The following is a 22141-nucleotide window of genomic DNA, read 5'->3' on the forward strand; positions in this document are numbered from 1 at the left end:
TATCACTAGCCACTTTAAACTATGCCACTTAATATAATGTTTACATACCCTACATTACTCATCTCATATGTATATACTGTACTCTATACCATCTACTGCATCTTGCCTATGCCGTTCTGTACCATCACTCATTCATATATCTTTATGTACATATTATTTATCCCTTTACACTTGTGTGTATAAGGTAGTAGTTGTGGAATTGTTAGGTTAGATTACTTGTTGGTTATTACTGCATTGTCGGAACTGGAAGCACAAGCATTTCGCTACACTCGCATTAACATCTGCTAACCATGTGTATGTGACAAATAAAATTTGATTTTAGTTAGCGACAGGGTAAATATGAATAGCGACGTTGTCCGCCCCGCCGGTGAGGTTCAGGTATGCTGCGAACCGAAGATGTTTATTTGGTTTTCTCACCTTAGCCTCTTTTTCTCTTCCTCTTTGCTGTTGTGTGGTTCTTGTTGGGTACCTGTGACATCATTCTGTTATCTGTAAAACATACAATATATTTATTTTATATATATTTCAAGGGTATAGATTACTCATGGTGTGAATGTATTCTATTGGTTTCATCTGTGACATCACAGTCACAATTTGAAGTTCAGTAGAGTAGTTTTAAACTGTTACTTAGAACTATCAATTCATTCAGTAAAAATATGTCTGATCATGTTGTCTCTCTTTCTGCCAACTGTATGTCCCAGGCCTGGCTGTGAGGTGTTTGTGTCGGTCTGTGTATCTGACCTATACAGTATCTGTAGACAGAGGAAGCGGAGAGGGAGAGGGGCCAAAAACATTAACAAGTGCCCCAATCTCTTGTCACCTGATATAAGAGCATTTCATAAATGAAACCCATCTTATCACACAGTAAAATAAGTGTTTTGTCAACCTCCTCCCCTACCTCCCTCGTATGTTTTCTTAGATGCCAACTGCACCAGACTGCACCTCACTTACTCGCTTTCTCTCTCCAACCCAAAAAAGTTTCACAAAAAATTTCAAGTGGTCTCTCAAAACAAAAAGTACACGGCTGGAACGATATGAGGGGGCGACGAAAAATGCATGCAAACGAACAAAAACGGAAAACCACTGCATACCATTGTGGAAGAATGGAATGGACCCGGGCTTTAAGCTATCTCACCAACCYCTTTGTGAATGAGACAAGCACGCCCAACCGCAAACGCTATATAAGGCAATGAAATGTGTTTTGTTTCGATGTGCCCCTACTCTCCAGGGGGACGGGGATGCTCTCGCTCTCACGCTCGCTCTCTTCCGCTCGCTCGCTCTCTTCCTCGTTCTCTCTTTCTTTCTCTCTTTTTGAAACACCCGTTTTTTTCCCTGAACTTTTTTATCTCTGTAAGCCAGATGATACATCTGCCTCTGCTGTTGCTCGGCACTGATTGCGATTGCTGGCCTGTTGCGCTACGTATAAACCATGGTAAATATTTATTTTGAGATCATCAGTTGGGTAAATGAATCCATGAACAGTACGGGCCATCAGAGCCAGTGCTTTGTGGAGGCTGCTCTGGAAGGAGTTACTACATAGTGGATGTGTTTAAGGTCAGAAAGTCAATGCCATTTGTGTTTATTACAATGCTCATTGATTTTGTCTGAAATCCATCAAAGCTTCCTTCTCTCCTCCCTTCATCTGCGAGAGGCAGCATTGCAAACAAGAATTCTCTAAAGATGGCTTCCAAGCAGCTTTCTGTTTAGGGAAAATGTTCCATATGAATGTTCAAGAATAGTCTCATTGGAATCCACATGCTTTTACAGGCATTCATCCACAAACGGATTTAGGGTTTAAGATGTTATTCTTTTCAGATGCCTTTCTATCTTAAATCAAGGACTGAATGTCCTTAAGGATCTAAAGTGCMTACTTATTTGAATCGTAATCCCTAGTTGTCATTTTCACTCGTCGTCCTCATGTTGTAGGAAAGGTAAAGTTGTTATGTTTCAGTGTGCTTTCTGGAGGGGTGGGTGGGTGCCAGCCTGGTGGTTGCACTGCCCCAGTGAGGGCATAGGGTCCTGGGACTGGTCCACCACCTCACACCTTGTGATCCAGGGGCCCATATAGGGCGTGATGTGATGGGCAGGCCCTCCTATCCCCAGACTGGTTGAGCTGATATGGGTGCAGACATGCGTTAAGGGCTGGGAAGATAACAGCACTCACCTAGGGGAAGTGCCTATATAAGATTCTTCCATCACAATCACCTCAGACCGATAAAGCTGTCAAAACGGCTTTGCCCTGACGTTCCCAAGGACAATCACCAACGGCTATCGCTATCTTCCCAAGCAGGTTGAAATGAAAAAAGACAAAAAAATGAAAGGAAAGTGAATGGTTGTAGTAGAGTTTCCCCTTCTTTCCTCCTTTCTTAAAGTGTGACATCATTAGGAGTTATGTCTGACCCCACTTACTGAAGATACAGGAGTGATGAATGTTGGTCTGGGCTCCATCCTCCTACCACACACAGTAATATCCTGAGGTGTCTGAGGAATAGCGTTTTAATAATAATAAGTAAATAAGTATCTGGAGGCACCATAGATTTGTGGAAATATCTCTGCGAGCTGGATTAGTTTTAAACTGAGCCTATGGAGGGTCAGGCACTAAACCCACTAAAGGAGGCAGTTCCAGGAAGGCTCTGAGGAACTGCATACCTAAGTATTTTATAGACTGTCCCATAAAGTTACTCAAATTTCCCACTTCCATGACCACAGGCCCCATTCTCACTCTGCAACCATAGCCACTTTCCCCACTGCAACCACTACAAACTCCAACCACAAGTGGTTGTTGCATCATAAGAGGAGAGCCGAAGTTGCGTTTTCACTCATCCATATGTAGTCCATGGATTAATACCCAGAGCTGCTGCTCTCACGTGGAACACATTCAAGCACAAGCAGTGGGTATGAGCTGCACCTGTGTAACCCCCCTCCACCCCCAAAAGTCCAATGATGTATGTTGCCTAGGTGACTTATTGGCAGACAACTAGCTGCCTTGTTCAGTATGGATGGAGGAATGGAGTTTTTAGCCTCACTGATTTAGCCAATTACCTAATTTGAGAAAATTGACTAAAGAAAGCAACAGATATGGGAAACATGAGTAAAAAGAGGGATGTGTATCTGAAAGGGCTGTAGCTCCACGCCACCCTACTTAATGTAACCTTTACTGAGAGAGAGCCATGTTTGGACCCATGTGGTTACAGTCACGTACTGAAGAAAGAAGTCTGTAGTCACAATTTTGAAATTGTGGTAAACCGGGAGGACAAGGTCTTCTCAGATTCGTGCTCCGAAGTGAGGTGTTAATGAATGAGAGGATGATTGAGGAATTCTAAGAAACATTTTAGACGGAAGATGTGGCTGAATATTCCCATGTAAGTTATACATACTAGAGGAAGGGGATTACCACCAACCCTCAGTTTACCTGTTCCCTAATGACAATTTAAAAGACCCCAGAAGTGGAGTATGAAAGATCACGGAGCATTTTGGCACCACTATGGGATTATTCACAGTCCTGGCCCCTTAAGACTCTTTGTGGCTTCCACCAAGTCCACTGATTCAGCCAAAKGCCAGGAGAACTCTGCAATCTGAGGCTACAAGCTGTGAAAATGCACTGTATGTTTTGGCATGGGTTTTGGCGCCTTGATTGACAGAAGACTACAAGTAGTGGTTTGGGGCAGGAATCTGCCTTAACATTATCTGGGTAAAGAAGTGCTGCCAGCACAGGCCAGGTCAGGCAGCGTGTACTAAGGTTACTCCTAGGGATAGACTAGCAGAGATTGGGGGGATGGAGATATGAGGAGTATGGAACAGCCCACTCCTGACAGAGGTGGAATGATGTGGCTGGAAAAATGGGTTGGGGCATGGAGGGAATGGGGGCAGGGGGTTGAAGTGGTCCCATTGAGGGAACATGGTGAAGGAGAATTTTACTAACGAGAAATGAAAACCACATCTCCATCAGGAGACCAGACCCCAGACCAGACGGTAGAGCCATTCATACTGTAGATGAGAGGGACTGAATCGGGAACTGCCGGCCACACTCCCACATCTAACACGTATCTCCCATTGAGCGTGTCTGTAAATTAGACAACGAGGATGATCTCGAGTCTCTGACAATATTATTGCTAATGGCTGCCTTCCTCTTGTGTGTGTGTGAGAAGGACCCTCAGATCTCAGCCTGGTGTGATGGTTGTCTGTTCCTCTTAGACCATGTCGCTGGGGCTGCTGTGTTGTGGGGAGCAGCWTGGTCTCCCTCACTCCCCATGAGGCCTGGAGCTGTTGAAACCATACTTGGAGATTTGATCAAGTCCGTGATTGATAGCTGCAATAAAGTTCTGGCTTGTCTTTTGGTATTGTTGTTATTGTTCCCTCCCTATCTCTCCAGAGAGGACAATGAATGAATGAATGAATGGCATTAGTACCCAAAGGTTTTGGGAAAGTCTTCCATGTTTGTGGTGAGTGTCTTTATTAAATGGTCCGTTGCGGTTTCTCTCAGTTGTCTGACTTTAATACTTTCAGGTCCATAGGGCAACATTTGATCCTTAAATCGTGGTTAGATATATTACAAAATAATAGTGACTAAAATACTGGTGGGTTATTTGTGGTTAATGGCTATTTAAGAACTTGATACGTCCCCCGAGTCAATAGGAATACATCTGAAGAGTCATTTTAATGAACTTTGTTCTTTCAATGTTCTCAATAACCGCTTTGTCCTTTGTTCCTTTGGAACCTTCATTAACTTTGATACATTTGGAGACTACACGGCACAACAATGTAGATTAAACCCCGGTAAATCAGGAAGTGAAACAATGAGGGGAAACAAACCGTCGCCACAGAGTAAAGAACCCCATGTGGTCCATCATAACTCATACCTCCTCCCTCTGCCCTCCAAACAAACCTAACTAACATTAACAAATAGCACAGCAAATAAACACGCTAACAAGATGGCTGACATCACACTGTCCGGAGTGTCCGCCCTCTGTTCTTGTGTGTTTATTTATTTAGCCTACTGCAGATATAAATCTGTCAGCATCACATACAAGCATCCTCTATTATACAGTACATGTCTATTGAGTTCCTGAGGTGAAGAGCCTAAGCTCCTATCTTGATGTTCCTCCCTGTACTTTCCAGGCTCCACACGGCCCAGAGAGCCATCAAGCAGACCCAGGTGACCGTGCAGAAGATCGGCAAGGAGATTGAGGAGAAACTGAGGACGACAACAGCCTGCACCAAGCGTGTGAGTCAGCCAGCACAATACCGATCCCCCACTGATCTCTTCTCATCTGCAACTCATTCTCTTGCAAACCCATTATCTATATCGTGCCAGTATCACGTGTTTATGTGCTAACTGCAATAGTCGGTTGGTTAGATGAGACCTCTCGCTATGAGAACTGAAATATACTTATTTAAATTGTATTTAAGATAATTGTGCTGAACCAGATGAGCAGCAGCAGCTACTCCTGTATTCAGCCAAAACGACCACCTGGGAACATCCAGCAATAATAATCTGTTGCAGGGGGGCTTTTTAACAAGACACCCATGATTTGTCTTTATCCTTGAGTCAAAACTAATAGAAAGAAAGCATATTTAACATTTTTGGAATTTGCAGCCACACTGCTGTGAAAATGGAGCGGTAATCCTAGGTTTTGAATGTTGTGTTTATTGTAAGTGCACACTTCACAAGCTCCTGTTATAAAAGCCCTGGGGCTCTTGACACCTCCATGTTTTGGTGCTCAAGGTATATGCTACACTATTACGTTAAAAGCAGATTTGTGCAGATAGGATTTAACCCCCCTGCCACCCTTCTCCACAGCTTTCTTTTAAAGCAGGGATAGGCAACTTTTGAGTTGGGTGGGGGCCACCAGAAATCTGAACTCTTCATGGGGGGCCGTAGTGGCTCATGTGTCTGCGTACCCACATCCATACATGCAGTCAACTGATTTTTGCAATCAATCTATTTGTGCAGTTAAACTACATAACTCTCTTAAGTAAATGCATCCAACCAGTAGCCAGGGTCGGCCCCAGCCTTTTGGGGGCCCTAAAAGAGATTTGGTTATTGGGCCTCCCCTTGCCTGGCTACCCAGACTCCTTGCTACCGCCAAATGTTACGTCACACCCACAGAGGCTAGTTTCCTCTCCACTATGAGTCTGGATCTGAGTACCTCCCCGACCCTTCACCGAATGCAAACACATTCAGGGCCGTCTGATTGTTCCAGAAACCGATGTGTTGGACCAGTCCCAGTACACCCTTGGTTTTGGTTAGAGACAATCCATTCGCTAAAGACTTTGTTTTGTACAACGGCCCTCATGCCCCACAAACGACTTCAACGATGGCAGTCTCAGACTGAAGTATGTTGCGAACGACAGAGCAGCGGAATAATTGTGTGTGAATCGTTAGGCTAGGCCACTTCACGTCTTGGCAATGGAGAGAAAATGTTACGTTTGAAAGTACATTTCCTGCAATTTTGCTATTGGGCGAAGAGAACATGTAAAATTGCAACAACACTCTTCATGCAATTCTACTCATTTTGCCATGGGCACAGAGAAAAAAAATGCCTTTTTTTAAGCTTATTTCCTGTAATTTCACATATTTGTCCATGACTTATGCCATGTTAATATGATATCTGAGTGAGAGTGACTAACAAAATCAATGGGGGGCACCTGGAGGTCAGGGCCCCTGGGCACATGCCCTGCGTGCCCAGTCAGTATTACTTCAAGTAACTGGCTGGACTAACTTACCAATCTAAAAATTCTTATCTGACAGGGCTCATTGAGTGACAGTCAGCGACTGCCAAAACAAGGACACCATATCTGTAGGACATGAGTGTGGCGGCAGTCCGAGGAGACTGCTCCAACAGTCTCTTCTTGTTGTTCACCTCAACACCTCAGACAGCTGTCACCCTCTATCTGTCTCTCAGCCTTTTGATATCGAAATGTTGTGTTCTTTACCGCTGAATTAGTCTGACTACTTACCAGCACCCTCAGGCAGTCAGATGATGAAGGCCCACACACACACAGAGCACAATTCTCCTATTGAAACGGGCTTGTGGCTGATACTTCACCTCAATGAAACATTCCAAGGCTTTTCAGAGTTCACCTCAGCTAATAAATCATGTTATACCTCCTTCAGATCAGCTCAGCCCCCGCTGCTCTCTCTGTGTACTGTAGCTTAGACCGCTCCTTTTAATATCATTTTATTGAGTTAGTGGTTTCAAAAGAGGGGAGCATTGTGTGTGTCTTACTCTGGGTCTCCCTCTCCGTGTGTGAATTCTCTCTGTTAGTATCCCTCTCTCCCTCAGTCTGCCCACGCCACCTCTTGTCTGTGTGAGATCAAAGAGTGCAGAGGTGAGGCCACCACCACGGCCCACCGTGGCCCTTTCACCCTCTCACCCACACTCTGCCATTGATCTCCAGGGTTACGGCCAGGTTATTCCTCTGTCGCTGTTGACTCAGCTGACCAACAGAGTCTTTGATGTCCGGGGGCCCTTCAAACAGGCTGTAGGACATGCATACACGAATGAAAGCACGCGCACACACACCATGCATGCACACACACACAGGTAGGTGCGCATTTGCACACGCAAACGCACACACACACTCACGCAAACACACACGCGCATGCACACACACACACACACACACACACACACACACAGTCACGTATTCGCATGCACACAGACTACATACAACACGCACACATTGGCCACACCCTACCCGTCAACTCTGGACCACAGGAGGGCGGTGGTTCGTGCCAAAGGTGGTGTTGGTTAACACGCGAGCTGCAGCATTCCTGCACTACATATGGGCTGTGACACTCAGGGAGATGGAGGTTTTATCTGGCCTGTCTGAGTGACTGACACCCTCTCTTTTTCTACAAAAGCCTCATAAGACCTCGATAAGTGGCCTATCAGCGTTTACTCTGATCCTGGCTGCGATCGCCATCTCTGTGTCTGTGTGTGTGTTGATACCACATGCTGCTCTAGACAACTGGCAAAATAAAGGCGCTCTCTAAATAAGGTTAAAAGTCTTGGGGGGTCGGAGGATGGAAGAATGCAGGACTGATTGGGACCATCATATCAAGCAGCCAGACTGGGAAAGGAGAGAGCTGCTCAGGCAGCTAACTCTCTCTCTGGCCTTCATTAACCTCCTCCTTGGTGGTGGATTATGATACCGATCAGAGGAATTGAATGGGGTTTGAGATGAAGGATGAGCGCTATTCGCTGTATACCCGTCGCAAGACCCACTGCTTGTTGTTTATTTATTAAACCCTGTTAGGCCTCACTCCCCCCTATCTGATATACCTACTGCAGCCCTCATCCTCCACATACAACACCCGTTCTGCCAGTCACATTCTGTGAAAGGTCCCCAAAGCACACACATCCCTGGGTCTCTTGTCTTTTCAGTTCGCTGCAGCTAGTGTCTGTAACGAGATGCAACATACACTCAAACTGGACAGTTATCTCAATCTCTTCATTCAAAGACTCAATCATGGACACTCTTACTGACAGTTGTGGCTGCTTTGTGTAATGTATTGTTGTCTCTACCTTCTTGCCCTTTGTGCTGTTGTCTGTGGCCAATAATGTTTGTACCATGTTTTGTGTTGCTACCATATTGCTGCCATGCTATGTGGTTGTGTTCGGTCTCCTTATGTTGTGTTGTCCTTTTTTAAATGTATTTTTTATCCCGGCCCCCGTCCCCACAGGAGGACTTTTCGTAAATAAGAATTTGTTTTTAACTGACTTGCCTAGTTAAATAAAGCTATCTATCCATCCATCCCTTTCTCTCTCCTCTTATCTTCCCCACCTATGTGCCCAGTGAAAGAGCAAGCGCTGTTCTTCATTTGGGGTAGCACATCCAGGGCTGGAGGGGTCCTCCCAACATGGTCTTAAATGAACCCCAGATAGTGAGATGTTAGGGGCTGATAGGGAGACACCCTGTGGTGGCTGGACATGTTGACTAATGACCTGCATACTGAGAGCTCTATCCAGGTCTACCCAGGCCATGGAGCATGTGGTGAGCTAGATGTCACCCGACACTCAGTGTTAGCTAGGGAGGGAGAGTCATCTGGTGTTGATGCCAGCACTGTGTGTGTGACCCTGAACAACCACCTCCCCACACCAAAAGCCTGCTAGGATACTTATGGTGTACTGTACAACTTCTGAGATGGTACCACATTTATCACYTCACCTCCACAATAGTTTGTGTCTCATGATCATTTCTCATATGCCCCTTCCTCCCCTCCAATCGAGACCATTTGGAAGCCATCTGGAAACACGCACAAACACAAAGCTCAGCTTCACTCTTACTGRTCTGACAGTCTGCAGTGTTTGATATGGTGATAGACTGGGACTTCAGGCTGTGTTTATTACCCTCATGGGGCTATAGGCCTGCCCATTCATTCACAGCAGGATTCAGTCTGTCTGTCCACTCAGATGTAATCAGAGTCTTGTGTTTCACTGGCCCTGCTCCCTCCGTCACCCCTGTGCCCTGCAGTTCCTCCCTCAGACATGATCAATCTACAGCCAGCTGTCTACCGACCACGGCAGAGAAGGGGTTATCTTCTACCTGGAATGGCCTTGGAAGGGTTAGGACTGTCATACGATGCCTAACTGTAACTCAATGCTCCCCTCCCCACCAAGAAGGTGAAGTTAGGAAGATAAAGATGTTGGATAGTCTGAAGCTGTCAAATGAAAGGAGTACTAAGAGGATGCTCCCTCTTCCTCTTCTGACTTTCTGACTCCAGTCTTGCTAAAGACAAAGCCTGTCTTTACAAACACACTCTGCAGTGTAAGAGAAAACGCCAGAAATTCGGTTTGTCACGATACCAGTATCTCTATACTTGGATGTATCGTGGCAAGGAAACAAAATCTGAAGCGGATTTAGTTATTTTTTTAGAAACAAACCGCATTATGTTGTCACCTAGAGTCACATTTCTTTATTTGGCAAGCTATAGCACCCATCATTTTACATGAAGTAGGATTTTATAAGACCATAGAGTTTAGTCCAATTTTTTTATTTTTTTGTTGTTGCCATGGACAATCTGCTATTGTAGTATCGCGATACTGGTATTGTGATAACCTTACTAGAAATGAAGCTCCCATCAGGCTAGTCTGCAGCTGACATGAGTGAATAGGTGACGTTGGTGCTCTCTTATCTTCCTCTCCTCTTAGACTTTGACTCTGATAAAGCCCAAGCCTTTCTTAACATACAGCCTTCAATGTAAGAGAAAAGGGCAGAAGTGAGGAAGTTCTAGTCAGGATGTGGCAGCTAAGGGCCCAGCCTCTCCTCTCCTGACTGCAGTCAGCTTTGCTCCAGGTCTTAGTGAGGGTTCAGCCACAATGTCCGTTCCAGAATGAACCCTTCACAAAGCACACCCAGCCTAACCCATCGGCACGGATTCCTACCTCCACAAACGCAAGTGCATCCTGCTCTTGTCCACAACTTCTATCAGATACCATTTTGCTGCATAACATCCTGGTCCTTCATACCAGTTAGTGCGGTGTTGTTTCTCTCGCTTGGCAGTGACCTTATCTCACTTTTGCCCTCTGCATGAGGGAGATTTTACCGTAATTCTATTACCAAACTGTATCTGCACAGTTTTTCCAATAAATGTTAACAAAATCTATTTATTTACTGTGAAAATAGTTCAAAGTAGTCATTGTGCATAGAGTTGTATGGTTTGAAATCAATGGTTTTTGTTTGGCATACATTTTTTAATAAAAAATCGTAGTGTAAGCGTAATTCCGTTACCGTGGAATTTCTCATGAGGATCTTCGATTTCTCTCCTGAAGGCTGTTTTAGGGGTTGTTTTGAAAGAATTTGTTTGAGGCCCCACCATAGATGGATAGAGGACTCATCTTTGTATCTGTGCCATTATGGCGTCTGTGACGGCGTAGGCAGCACCATTGAAGCAATCTCCATTTTGAAGTAGTCCATTTTCTTCTTCACGATTGACTGATCCATCCTGTCACCAGGAGGGATCAGCCAATGAAGTTGCAAGTCCCACTCAGTTGACTAAATGAAAATGGTGGAAGCCCTCAATGGCGCTGCCCATGCAAATATGGCCTTTTGGCCACTAGAGTCCTCTGTCATTCTCTGTGGGCCCCACTTGTCTTCGCTCATCCAGGATTAACAGTGTCTTTTGGGTTAGTAGAGGCGTATTGAATGAGTTCGTTGCGTGATTGTCCCTAGATTACATGGTTTGTTCTAAGGGACCTAATGGGGGTATGGTGGTGGGCTGGGACAATTAAAAGCACTTGCTGTGGTGAATCACTATGTATTCTGTCTCTTTCTGTTTATCCTTCCTTTTTCTCTCCCTTGATCTTTCGTCTCTTTTCTATTTCTTTTCAAAAAATGTCTCTCTCTCCATCCCCCCCTCTGTTTGCAGAAGAAGGAGCGGGAGTGTATGCAGCTGCGTCTGGGGACGCTACGCAGTGAGCTGGAGAGACAGAGGAAAGCGCTGGGCCGGGAGACAGACCTGCGGCAGAAGGAGAGAGCACTGCTTCAGAAGAAAGGTAAATGGAATTTGGAGTTACACCTTAAGACACAATAGACAGGCATTTCCACAAGGCCACAATTTCAAATTGCGTACAGTGTGGGACTGGGGGTTCACATGGGATTGTATTCCTAATACGTGCTTTACACAGGGTGCGTCCTAAACAGACGCACACTACTTTTGGCCAAAAGTAGTTCAATACAAAGGAAATATGTGGCCATTTGGAACGCAACCCACAGACAGGTACACTTTGGGTCAGCCAACAGCTGTTCTTGGTGTGCTCTACTGTATTTTACTGCATATTCCACTCCATACATTTACAGTATAGTACACTACAGCACCTCACACACAGGAAACCTCTTTCACTGTTGAACGTCTGGAGGCTCTGAGTCACTCCTTCACGGTGACTGTTTTCCCTGGCCGTGTGACACTTTTAGACAGAGAAATGTCTTTGCCGGCCAGCCAAGTTGTCCTACCAGGGCCGGTAAAGTAAATCGTTTGCCTTTTATGGTGTCATTCAGACAATTATATGGGTTGAATAACTGCAGGTTGTATCATGTCTGGGATGGGTGGGTTTGTTTTATAGGCCAGTTTACTGCTGCATATCTGGTATGTCCACAGGGAAATAAAAAACCTAGCAGAGTTCAAATCCACACCACCATACCATGATGGACACGCACAGACCGGTTCATGCACTCACTCAATCAGACACACATACATACATATACTGTACACGTGCAAATGTCTCACTCTCTCCGTCTCACTCTCTGACTCCCTCTCTGACCCCCTCTCTCCAGGTCCCTCCTTCTACCTCTTCTGTTTTCTCTGAACAGTCTGTTTTTGTATTTGTTTAACATCAGGGTAGGGTGGGTTCTGAGAGGACTTGGGGGGACTAAGGCTCTGAGGGATCCACGCTCTGTGTTTGGCCAAGGGGCTAGCTTAATTCTCCCTAAGATGACTTCTGTTAATGATTGGCTGGCCGTCTGCACTGCAGCACACCATCCCTGCACACACTGTGTTCTTAACATCCAGGCTCACACACAGTAAGCCAACCAACATGCACACACGAACGCACACACACACAGACACTACAAGGAGGGGTCAGGGAAAGGTTCTCTTTGTGTCCTGTCCTGATGAATGGCCCTTAATCCTCTGTCACCACTCAGGCCACTGCTGGAGGGAAATCCTGGCCACAAATTGAGAATGTCCTTTGTGAAGAGAGGACAGGTGCTTATTTAAACTAACAAGGAAAAGTACCTGGTAGTAGATAAGAGCAGGTTAGGTATGTATGGTTTCCATGGTAACACCGTCATTTGACTCACCTCAGTAAACTACTAGGACCAGAGAGCCTTGTCATTAGCTCCAGTCTCTGTCCCCCCCATGCTACCCACTAGGCTACATCATATTGAGCTTTTCTGAAACAGTGTTGGAATCTGCACTGTCTGTTTCCAATCCTCAGTCCTTTCTGTGAAATTACTGTTTTCTGACGATCCCCTTTAATGTCAACAAATGGGGGTAAAACACAAATAAACAGTACTGGGGTGGCGTGTGTGAGGGTAGTGATGGGTTGGGGGTTTCATGAGTCTTGTGTAATATTGCCACAGGTATGTGATAAATGCTATAAAGCTGGTAGACACTGTGTGAGTGCGCTGTGCTTGGCCACTATGACTGTGTGAAGATACAGGAGAGCACCAGGGTAAGTTATCATCTTGATGACAGGTTAACAGGCTGTCCAATGGCTGCTGATTTGCTATGATGGTGGACTGCATGCATCCCTGTGTGTAAGAGGCCTGAGCAGAGCTGTAATTCTTTGCGGAGACAATGCCCAGAGAAAACGGAGCATTATTTTAACCTTAACCCCCACAGTCCTCTGCTTAATCATGTTGTCCCAATTTTTTATTTTTTTTTACTCCTACTTCTCTGCTTTCCAAAATCTTTCTTTCGTCCTTTAGAATGAACGGGCTCAGAGGGGTCACAATTTCCTCTCACCTAATTTTCCCCTCTACCACCTTTAGCAGCTGTTATAAATTAGGGCGGTAAAAAGTATTTATCGCGGTTATTAACAGTAGTTATTTTCACTCTCTGCCGCGGCACAGAGGCGACTGTAGGCCAATAAACGTCAGTGGGGGACTTAGTTACCCAGAGTTAAGAGTCAGGATTTATAAAGTGGTGAGATGTGGGGGTATCTATCACACACTGGACTTAGCTCAGCTCTCTGGTCCCCACACTAAACCTATCAACATTATACCCACAGTCACCAGCTCCCTCAGCTGCACAGCGGCCATGTTGAATTATTGAGGGCGAGAGAGGGCGACTGTGACTGACATTCTTACTAATGAGTGATAGAGTGGTATTACTGGATTGGAGGGGGCCTATAAGAGCCAGTAGGAGCAACTTGAGAGACATCTCTTTCTCTTGTTATTTCTCTCGCCCTCTCTTTCAATCTCTTTCAGCCTTTTTCTCTCTCTACACTTAACATTGTGTGTGTGAGAGACTTGAAGGGGTTTGATGACGACAAGGCCGGTCTGTTGGATCGCTTTGTGTTGAAAACGATCTGTGTTCCAGCCTTCTAATCCTCTCACTCTCTCTCTCTCTTTATTCTCCTGCACGGAGAGCGTGAGCAACCTCAAGATGTTCTCCAGGCCTTTCATCAGGACAAAGGAGAGGAGAGCAGGATGGAGAGTGTAGCAGGGCTGTGGAAAAGGAAAGGAGGGCTTATTGAAGGGCAGACATCCTGTCTTGTACCAACACGGGCCACAACAGTCACGTCCTCCATCGTTACACAGTAACACACTCTGTCCTTGCTTCATGATTTTATCTCCTTCTTCCTCCACATTTCCTTTGCTCTCTCTCCCTCCAACTCTCTTACTCTCTCCCCCTTCTCTCTCCCTCTCTACTCTTTACTGAGATGGAAAGAGGTAGCTCTTTATAGTAGGGTGTGTGGGTGTTTTTCCACCCGTGACAGAGGTAGTGAAGGCGGATATTATTATTTTGTCTCTGAAGGGCGAACACAACAACATTGGAGAGTGGTGAAAGATCAACATCTCTAAAGCTGTGTGACGTTGCCGAACAGCACCACAGGGTAGCCCTCCACACACACACACACGGTTTTACACAGTCTCCATTTGTTTTAGTTTGGCAGCAGAGGCTTGATGCTTAGGAGACTGGAATGGAGGGGTAGTAGTGGCGGTTACATAAAAGCCAGGGCAAGCTAAGGGCCTATGCAGGTGAAGGGGGACTTTAGAAAGCTGGTTTCAAGTCTTTGCTTAAACCAAAAGGGTTGGCTATTCTGTTCCATTCCAGACAGTAATTCTTCTCATCATTCTTAATCTGATGAAGATTTGGCCCTGGCCCCCGAACCTCCCCTTCGCTCATCCTCCATGTACCCCCCCCCCCCCCTATATCCTACCTGTCACCCCGCTGTCTGGGCATAACAGCTTTGACATGTAACATGAAGTGGAAGAGCGGGTCATTTGAACCAGCTGGGTTTGATGTTGTGTGTATTGGAGGCACTCTACCTGTGCTGTGTCCAGCCTGTCAACAGTGGTGTACATGGGTTGGGATGGTTGGGAGGGAGTTGGGGTTTGTATTCTGCTTCTCTTTATTTGACTAAATGTTTATTTACAAAAGTAAAACAAATCCTACCATCATTATTCATGTGTAGCTGTTTTATGTGCTGTGTGTGGGGAGGAAATGTTTTTTTTTCCTGATCAAAGTAGCAGTGTGAAGTTACCAGTGTTTAATGGAGAAGGCATCAGACCAACAATTTCTACCAGTATGTGTTTCATGTGCAACCAGAGGAAAAAACTCTAGACCACCTTTACTCCACACACAGAGACACGTACAAAGCTCTCCATCGCCCTCCATTTGGCAAATCTGACAATAATTCTATCCTGATTCTTGCTTACAAGCAAAAACTAAAGCAGGAAGTACCAGTGACTTGCTCAATATGGAAGTGGTCACATGACGCAGATGTTAAGCTACTGGACTGTTTCGCTAGCACAGACTGAAATATGTTCCGGGATTCATCTGATGGCATTAAGGAGTATACCACCTCAGTCACGTCCCCACAGTGACCGTACATACAGTGCCTTCGGAAAGTATTCAGACCCCTTGACTTTTTCCACATTTTGTTACATTACAGCCTTATTCTAAAATGGATGAAATAAAAATACATCCTCAGCAATCTACACACTATACCCCATAATGACCAAGCGAAAACAGGTTTTAATAKATTTTTGCAAATGTATTAATAATAAAAAACAGATACAGTGGGGCAAAAAAGTATTTAGTCAGCCACCAATTGTGCAAGTTCTCCCACTTAAAAAGATGAGAGAGGCCTGTAATTTTCATCATAGGTACACTTCAACAACTTCAAAAAATCCAGAAAATCACATTGTAGGATTTTTTATGAATTTATTTGCAAATTATGGTGGAAAATAAGATTGTTCACCTACAAACAAGCAAGATTCTGGCTCTCACAAACCTGTAACTTCTTCTTAAGAGGCTCCTCTGTCCTCCACTCGTTACCTGTATTAATGGCACCTGTTTGAACTTGTTATCAGGATAAAAGACACCTGTCCACAACCTCAAACAGTCACACTCCAAACTCCACTATGGCCAAGACCAAAGAGCTGTCAAAGGACACCAAAACAAAATTGTAGACCTGCACCAGGCTGGGAAGACTGAATCTGCAATAGGTAAGCAGCTTGGTTTGAAGAAATCAACTGTGGGAGCAATTATTAGGAAATGGAAGACATACAAGACCACTGATAATCTCCCTCGATCTGGGGCTCCACGCAAGATCTCACCCCGTGGGGTCAAAATGATCACAAGAACGGTGAGCAAAAATCCCAGAACCACACGGGGGACCTAGTGAATGACCTGCAGAGAGCTGGGACCAAAGTAACAAAGCCTACCATCAAGTAACACACTACGCCGCCAGGGACTCAACATCTGCAGTGCCAGACGTGTCCCCCTGCTTAAGCCAGTACATGTCCAGGCCCGTCTGAAGTTGCTAGAGAGCATTTGGATGATCCAGAAGAAGATTGGGAGAATGTCATATGGTCAGATGAAACCAAATAGAACTTTTTGGTAAAAACTCAACTCGTCGTGTTTGGAGGGCAAAGAATGCTGAGTTGCATCCAAAGAACACCATACCTACTGTGAAGCATGGGGGTGGAAACATCATGCTTTTGGGCTGTTTTTCTGCAAAGGGACCAGGACGACTGATCCGTGTAAAGGACAGAATGAATGGGGCCATGTACGTGGGATTTTGAGTGAAAACGTCCTTCATCAGCAAGGGCATTGAAGATGAAACGTGGGCTGGGTCTTTCAGCATGACAATGATCTCAAACACACCGCCCGGGCAACGAAGGAGTGCTTCGTAAGAAACATTTCAAGGTCCTGGAGTGGCCTAGCCAGTCTCCAGATCTCAACCCATAGAAAATCTTGGAGGGAGTTGAAAGTCCGTGTTGCCCAGCAACAGCCCCAAAACATCACTGCCTCTAGAGAGGAATCGCATGGAGGAATGGGCAAAAAACAGCACAGTGTGTGAAAACCTTGTGAAACTTACAGAAAACGTTTTGACTCTGTCATTGCAACAAGGGTAATAACAAAGTATTGAGAAACTTTTGTTATTGACCAAATACTTATTTTCCACCATAATTTGCAAATAAATTCATAAAAAATCCTACAATGTGATTTTCTTGATTTTTTTTTCTCATTTTGTCTGTCATAGTTGAAGTGTACCTATGATGAAAATTACAGGCCTCTCTCATCTTTTTAAGTGGGAGAACTTGCACAATTGGTGGCTTACTAAATACTTTTTTTGCCCCACTGTACGTATGTAAATAAGGTATTCTGACCCTTTGCGATGAGACTCGAAATTGAGCTCAGGTGCATCCTGTTTCCTTTGATCATGTTTCTATAACTTGATTGGAGTCCACCTGTGGTAAATTCAATTGATTGGACATGATTTGGAAAGGCACACACCTATCTATATAAGGGTCCACAGTTGACAGTGCATGTCAGAGGAAAAACCAAGCCATGAGGTCGAAGGAAATTTTGGTGCAGGATGGCTGGCGCCAGAGAGGATGGCTGACTGTGCTGTGTTAGTTTTTTTACATTGTGTGTAACTTATTTTTTTACTTATTTTGTACATAATGTTGCTGCTACCATCTCTTATGACTGAAAATAACTTCTGGACATCAGAACTGCGATTACTCACCATGAACTGGAAGAAGCTTTTTCCTTTAACGAGTCCGACGAGAAGGATATACAGCTTTCCCGGGAACAGGCCCAAATCTCCGTCATTTGCGTGAAGAAAAGACGGAGAATTGGGGGGCGGAGGTCGGGCTGCCGTCTGAAAATTCGTAGGCGAGCGAATAAACCTTCACTACAATCCATTCTATTGGCCATTGTGCAATCATTGGAAAAATAAATCAGTGACCTACTATCAAGATTATCCTACCAACGGGTCATTAAAAACTGTAATATCTTATGTTTCACCGAGTCGTGACTGAATGAAGGCGTGGATAATATAGAGCTGGCACGATTTTCCATGCACCGGCAGAACAGAGAAGCTACGTCTGGTAAGCCGAGGGGTGGGTGTGTGTGTCTATTCGTCAATAGCAGCTGGTGCGTGATGTCTAATATTAAAGAAGTCTCGGTGTTGCTTGCCTGAGGTAGTGTGGTCTACATAAGGTACTCTATCTACCAAGAGAGTTCTCATCTATATTATTCATAGCCGTCTATTTACCACCAAGTAACTCTAAGGCCATAAGCAAACAAGAAAATGCTCATCCAGAAGCGGCGCTCCTAGTGGCTGGGGACTTTAATGCAGTTAAACTTAAATCTGTTTTACCTCTTTTCTACTAAAGCAGGAAGTACCAGTGACTCGCTCAATATGGAAGTGGTCAGATGACGAGGATGCTACGCTACAGGACTGTTTTGCTGGCACAGACTGGAATATGTTCCGGGATCAAATTGCATTGAGGAGTATACCACCTCAGTAATCGGCTTCATCAATAAGTACATCGACAACGACGTCCCCACTGTGACCGTACGTACATATCCCAACCAGAAGCCATGGATTACAGGCAACATCTGCATCAAGCTAAAGGCTAGAGCTGCCGCTTTCAAGGAGCGGGAAACAAATCCGGGCACTTATAAGAAATCCCGCTATGCCCTCAGATTAACCATCAAACAGGCAAAGCGTCAATACAGGATTAAGATTGAATTCTACTACACCAGCTCTGACACTAGCCGGATGTGCCAGGGCTTGCAAACTATTACGGACTACAAAGGGAAGCCCAGCCGCGAGCTGTCCAGTGAAACGAGCCGACCAGATGACCTAAATGATTTCTATGTGCGCTTCGAGGCAAGCAACACTGAAGCATGCATGAGAGCACCAGCTATTCCGGATGACTGTGTGATCATGCTTTCCATAGCCGATGTGAGCAAGACCTTTAAACAGGTCAACATTCACAAGGCTGCAGGGCCAGACGGATTACCAGGATGTGTACTCCAAGCATGCGCTGACCAACTGGCAAGTGTCTTCACTGACATTTTCAACCTCTCCTTGACAGAGTCTGTAATACCTAAATGTTTCAAGCAGACCACTATAGTCCCAAGAACACAGTGGTAACCTGCCTGAATGACTACCGACCCGTAGCACTCATGTCTGTAGCCATAAATTGCTTTGAAAGGATGGTTATGGCTCACATCAACACCATCATCCCAGAAACCCTAGATCCAACTCCAATTTGCGTAATGCCCCAACAGATCCACAGATGATGCAATCTCTATTGCACTCCACACTGCCCTTTCCCACCTGGACAAAAGGAACACCTACATGAAAATGCTATTCATTGACTACAACTCAGCGTTCACCACCATAGTGCCCTCAAAGCTCATCATTAAGCTATGGACCTTGGGACTAATCACCTCCCTCTGCAACTGGATCCTATACTTCCTGACGGGCCGCCTCCCGGTAGTAAGGGTAGGCAACAACATATCAAGGAGATGATCGTGGACTACAGGAAAAGGAGGACACCCCCATTCTCATAGACAGGGTTGTAGTGGAGCAGGTTGAGAGCTTCAAGTTCCATGGTGTCCACATCACCAACAAACTATCACGCCAAGACAGTTGTGAAGAGGGCATGACAAAGCCTATTCCCTCTCAGGAGACTGAAAAGATTTGGCAATGGTCCTCAGATCCTTAAGTTCTACAGCTCCACCATCAAGAGCATCCTGACCGGTTGCAGTTATGGCAACTGCTCCGCCTCCGACCGCAAGGCTCTACAGAGGGTGGTGCATATGTCCCAGTACATCACTAGGGTCAAGCTTCCTGCCATCCATGACCTCTATATTCGGCGGTGTCAGAGGAATGCCCTAAAAATTGCCAAAGACTACAGTCACCCTAGTCATAGACTGTTCTCTCTGCTACCGCACGGCAAAAGCTACCGGAGTGCCAAGTCTAGGTCCAAAAGGCTTCTTATGAGCGTCCACCCCCAAGCCATAAGACTGCTCAGCAGCTAATCAAATGGCTACCCAGACTATTTGCGTTGACCCTCCCCTTGTTATGCTGCTGCTACTCTCTGTTTATTATATATGCATAGTCAATTTAATAACTCTACCTACATGTACATATTAGCTCAATTACCTTGACTAACCTGTACCCCCCCTGACTCGGTACCGGTACCCCCTTTTGGTTATTTGGGAAACATTTTCTTAACTCTTTTTCTTAACTACATTGTTAGTTAAGGGCTGGTAAGTAAGCATTTCATGGTAAGGTATTTGGTATTCTGTTGTATTTGGCGGTTTTTATTTGAATAATCACATCTAGACACTAGTGCAAATTTACCAGAACAGAACACACCTGGTAATTTACCACCTAATTTTTCTCTGTCTCTCTATCTCCCTGTTGCTTTCATCCCTTTCGCTATCACTCTCTATCTCTCTCAAATTCATCGCTCCCTTTCTTTCCCTCTTTCTCTCTTCTCGTATTCCTCTCTCTCTCTCTCTTATCTTTCTATCTCTATCATCCTCCCTTCTCACTCCCTAGAGGAAGCATTCTCCACCAAACACAGGAGTCTGGAGATGGAGAGGGAGTCGTTAACAGAGCAGCAGAAAGAATGCACTGCCAAAAGGTAAGTGTCAACCTGTAATTAAAGTATATCTTTTTACACACACACGCTCCAGTTCGTTCACTGTGCCATCTGCTAGAAATTACCCAAGCCCCACAGAATGGCATGTTCTAATATGCTGTCAATGGTTTTAAATGCTGTGGGGAGATTACAGCCTGCTTACAAAGAGGGGATGTTGGCTCAGCACTGCCTATTTGTGTTTTTAGCCTGAGCGAGAGTAAGCAGATTGCGTCAAAGACCAGTCTGATGTCTGATGCCTTTGCCTGCAGGGGTGCACACTGTGTCGACCCTGTATATACACAGTTTGGTTGTCTGGCTACCTGGCAGTGATGGGACCAGAACAGGAGTAAAAGCACAATGCTACAGTATAAACACTAGCTGGCTGGGCAGCATGAAAATATACCTACCAATGCATCATGTAAACAAGGAAATTGACTTTGAATGTGTAAAGTTCAGTAGGTGGAAAAAAGTGTTTGTTAGAGAGAGTTGCTCAGTTCATGTAATAAGCAGGTTCCTGGAAGTGTGTCTGTCTGTGGTGGTTTGGGTTTAAATGGGGGATTGGAGGGTCTTGCATATGGACTTAACCAGAACAGTTAAGACAACGTCTGTTGTACTGCGATGGGAGGTTTCTAGGAAGGATCTGGATCTTCTGAGTCGGCAGGCAGGGATGCACGGAGGCTTGCAGGCAGGGACGCACGGAGGCTTGCAGGCAGGGACGCACGGAGGCTTGCAGGCAGGGACGCACGGAGGCTTGCAGGCAGGGAGGAAACGCACGGGAGGCCTTGGCAGGCAGGGGACGTCGGCGGCATCGGAGGCTTTTCTTGTTTGTTTTTAGCCAGGGCAGCTGACGTGCACAGGTTGACTTTATGCGTATTGCTATTGTATCTGGGCGCGCATGTTTGTGTGATAGGGGAGGCTTGCAGGCAGGACGCACCGAGAGGGCAGAGTGCAGCGTCAGGCAAGGGTGTGAAGTCTCCCTCCCTGCTCTCCTCCAAAGCATTAACCCTGGGGATTGGCCGCGAAAAGCCTCGTTGCGATTCCCTGCCTGCCTGCCTGCCTGTCGTCCCTGCTGCAAGCCTCCGTGCGTCCCTCTGCCTGCAAGCTCCGTGCTCCCTGCCTGCAGCCTCCCGTTGCGCCTGCAAGCCTCCGTGCGTCCCTGCCTGCAAGCCTCCGTGCGTGCCCTGCCTGCGTTGCGTCTCCGTGCGTCCTGCCTGCCAAGCTCTCGTGCATCCTGCCTGCCGACTCAGAAGATCCAGATCCTTCCTAGACCTCCCATCGCAGTACAACAGACGTTGTCTTAACTGTTCTGGTTAAGTCCATATGCAAGACCCTCCAATCCCCCATTTAAAACCCAAACCACCACAGGAACACACTTCCGGAACCTGCTTATTACATGAACTGAGCAACTCTCTCTAACAAACATTTTTTTTCCACCTACTGAACTTTACAACATTCAATAAGTCTTTCCCCCTTGGGTCTTAAGAGAGGCATATGCAATTGGGTTAGGTGG

The 22141-nt window shown here is 45.6% G+C and overlaps 1 protein-coding gene across 2 annotated transcripts in view; it reads left to right on the plus strand.

The window, feature by feature from the left end:
- LOC111950699 (UV radiation resistance-associated gene protein) overlaps positions 1-22141 on the plus strand; it is a 153212-nt gene that overhangs the window by 23145 nt on the left and 107926 nt on the right. For both annotated transcript variants that reach the window (XM_023968502.2, XM_023968503.2), the window contains exons 7-9: positions 5119-5224; positions 11375-11501; positions 20550-20634. In XM_023968502.2, coding sequence (XP_023824270.1) covers positions 5119-5224; positions 11375-11501; positions 20550-20634 — 318 coding nt within the window. The remainder of the gene's footprint in view (positions 1-5118; positions 5225-11374; positions 11502-20549; positions 20635-22141) is intronic.

The sequence above is a fragment of the Salvelinus sp. IW2-2015 genome, linkage group LG23, assembly GCF_002910315.2.
Source record: "Salvelinus sp. IW2-2015 linkage group LG23, ASM291031v2, whole genome shotgun sequence".
NCBI classification, from domain to species: domain Eukaryota; kingdom Metazoa; phylum Chordata; class Actinopteri; order Salmoniformes; family Salmonidae; genus Salvelinus; species Salvelinus sp. IW2-2015.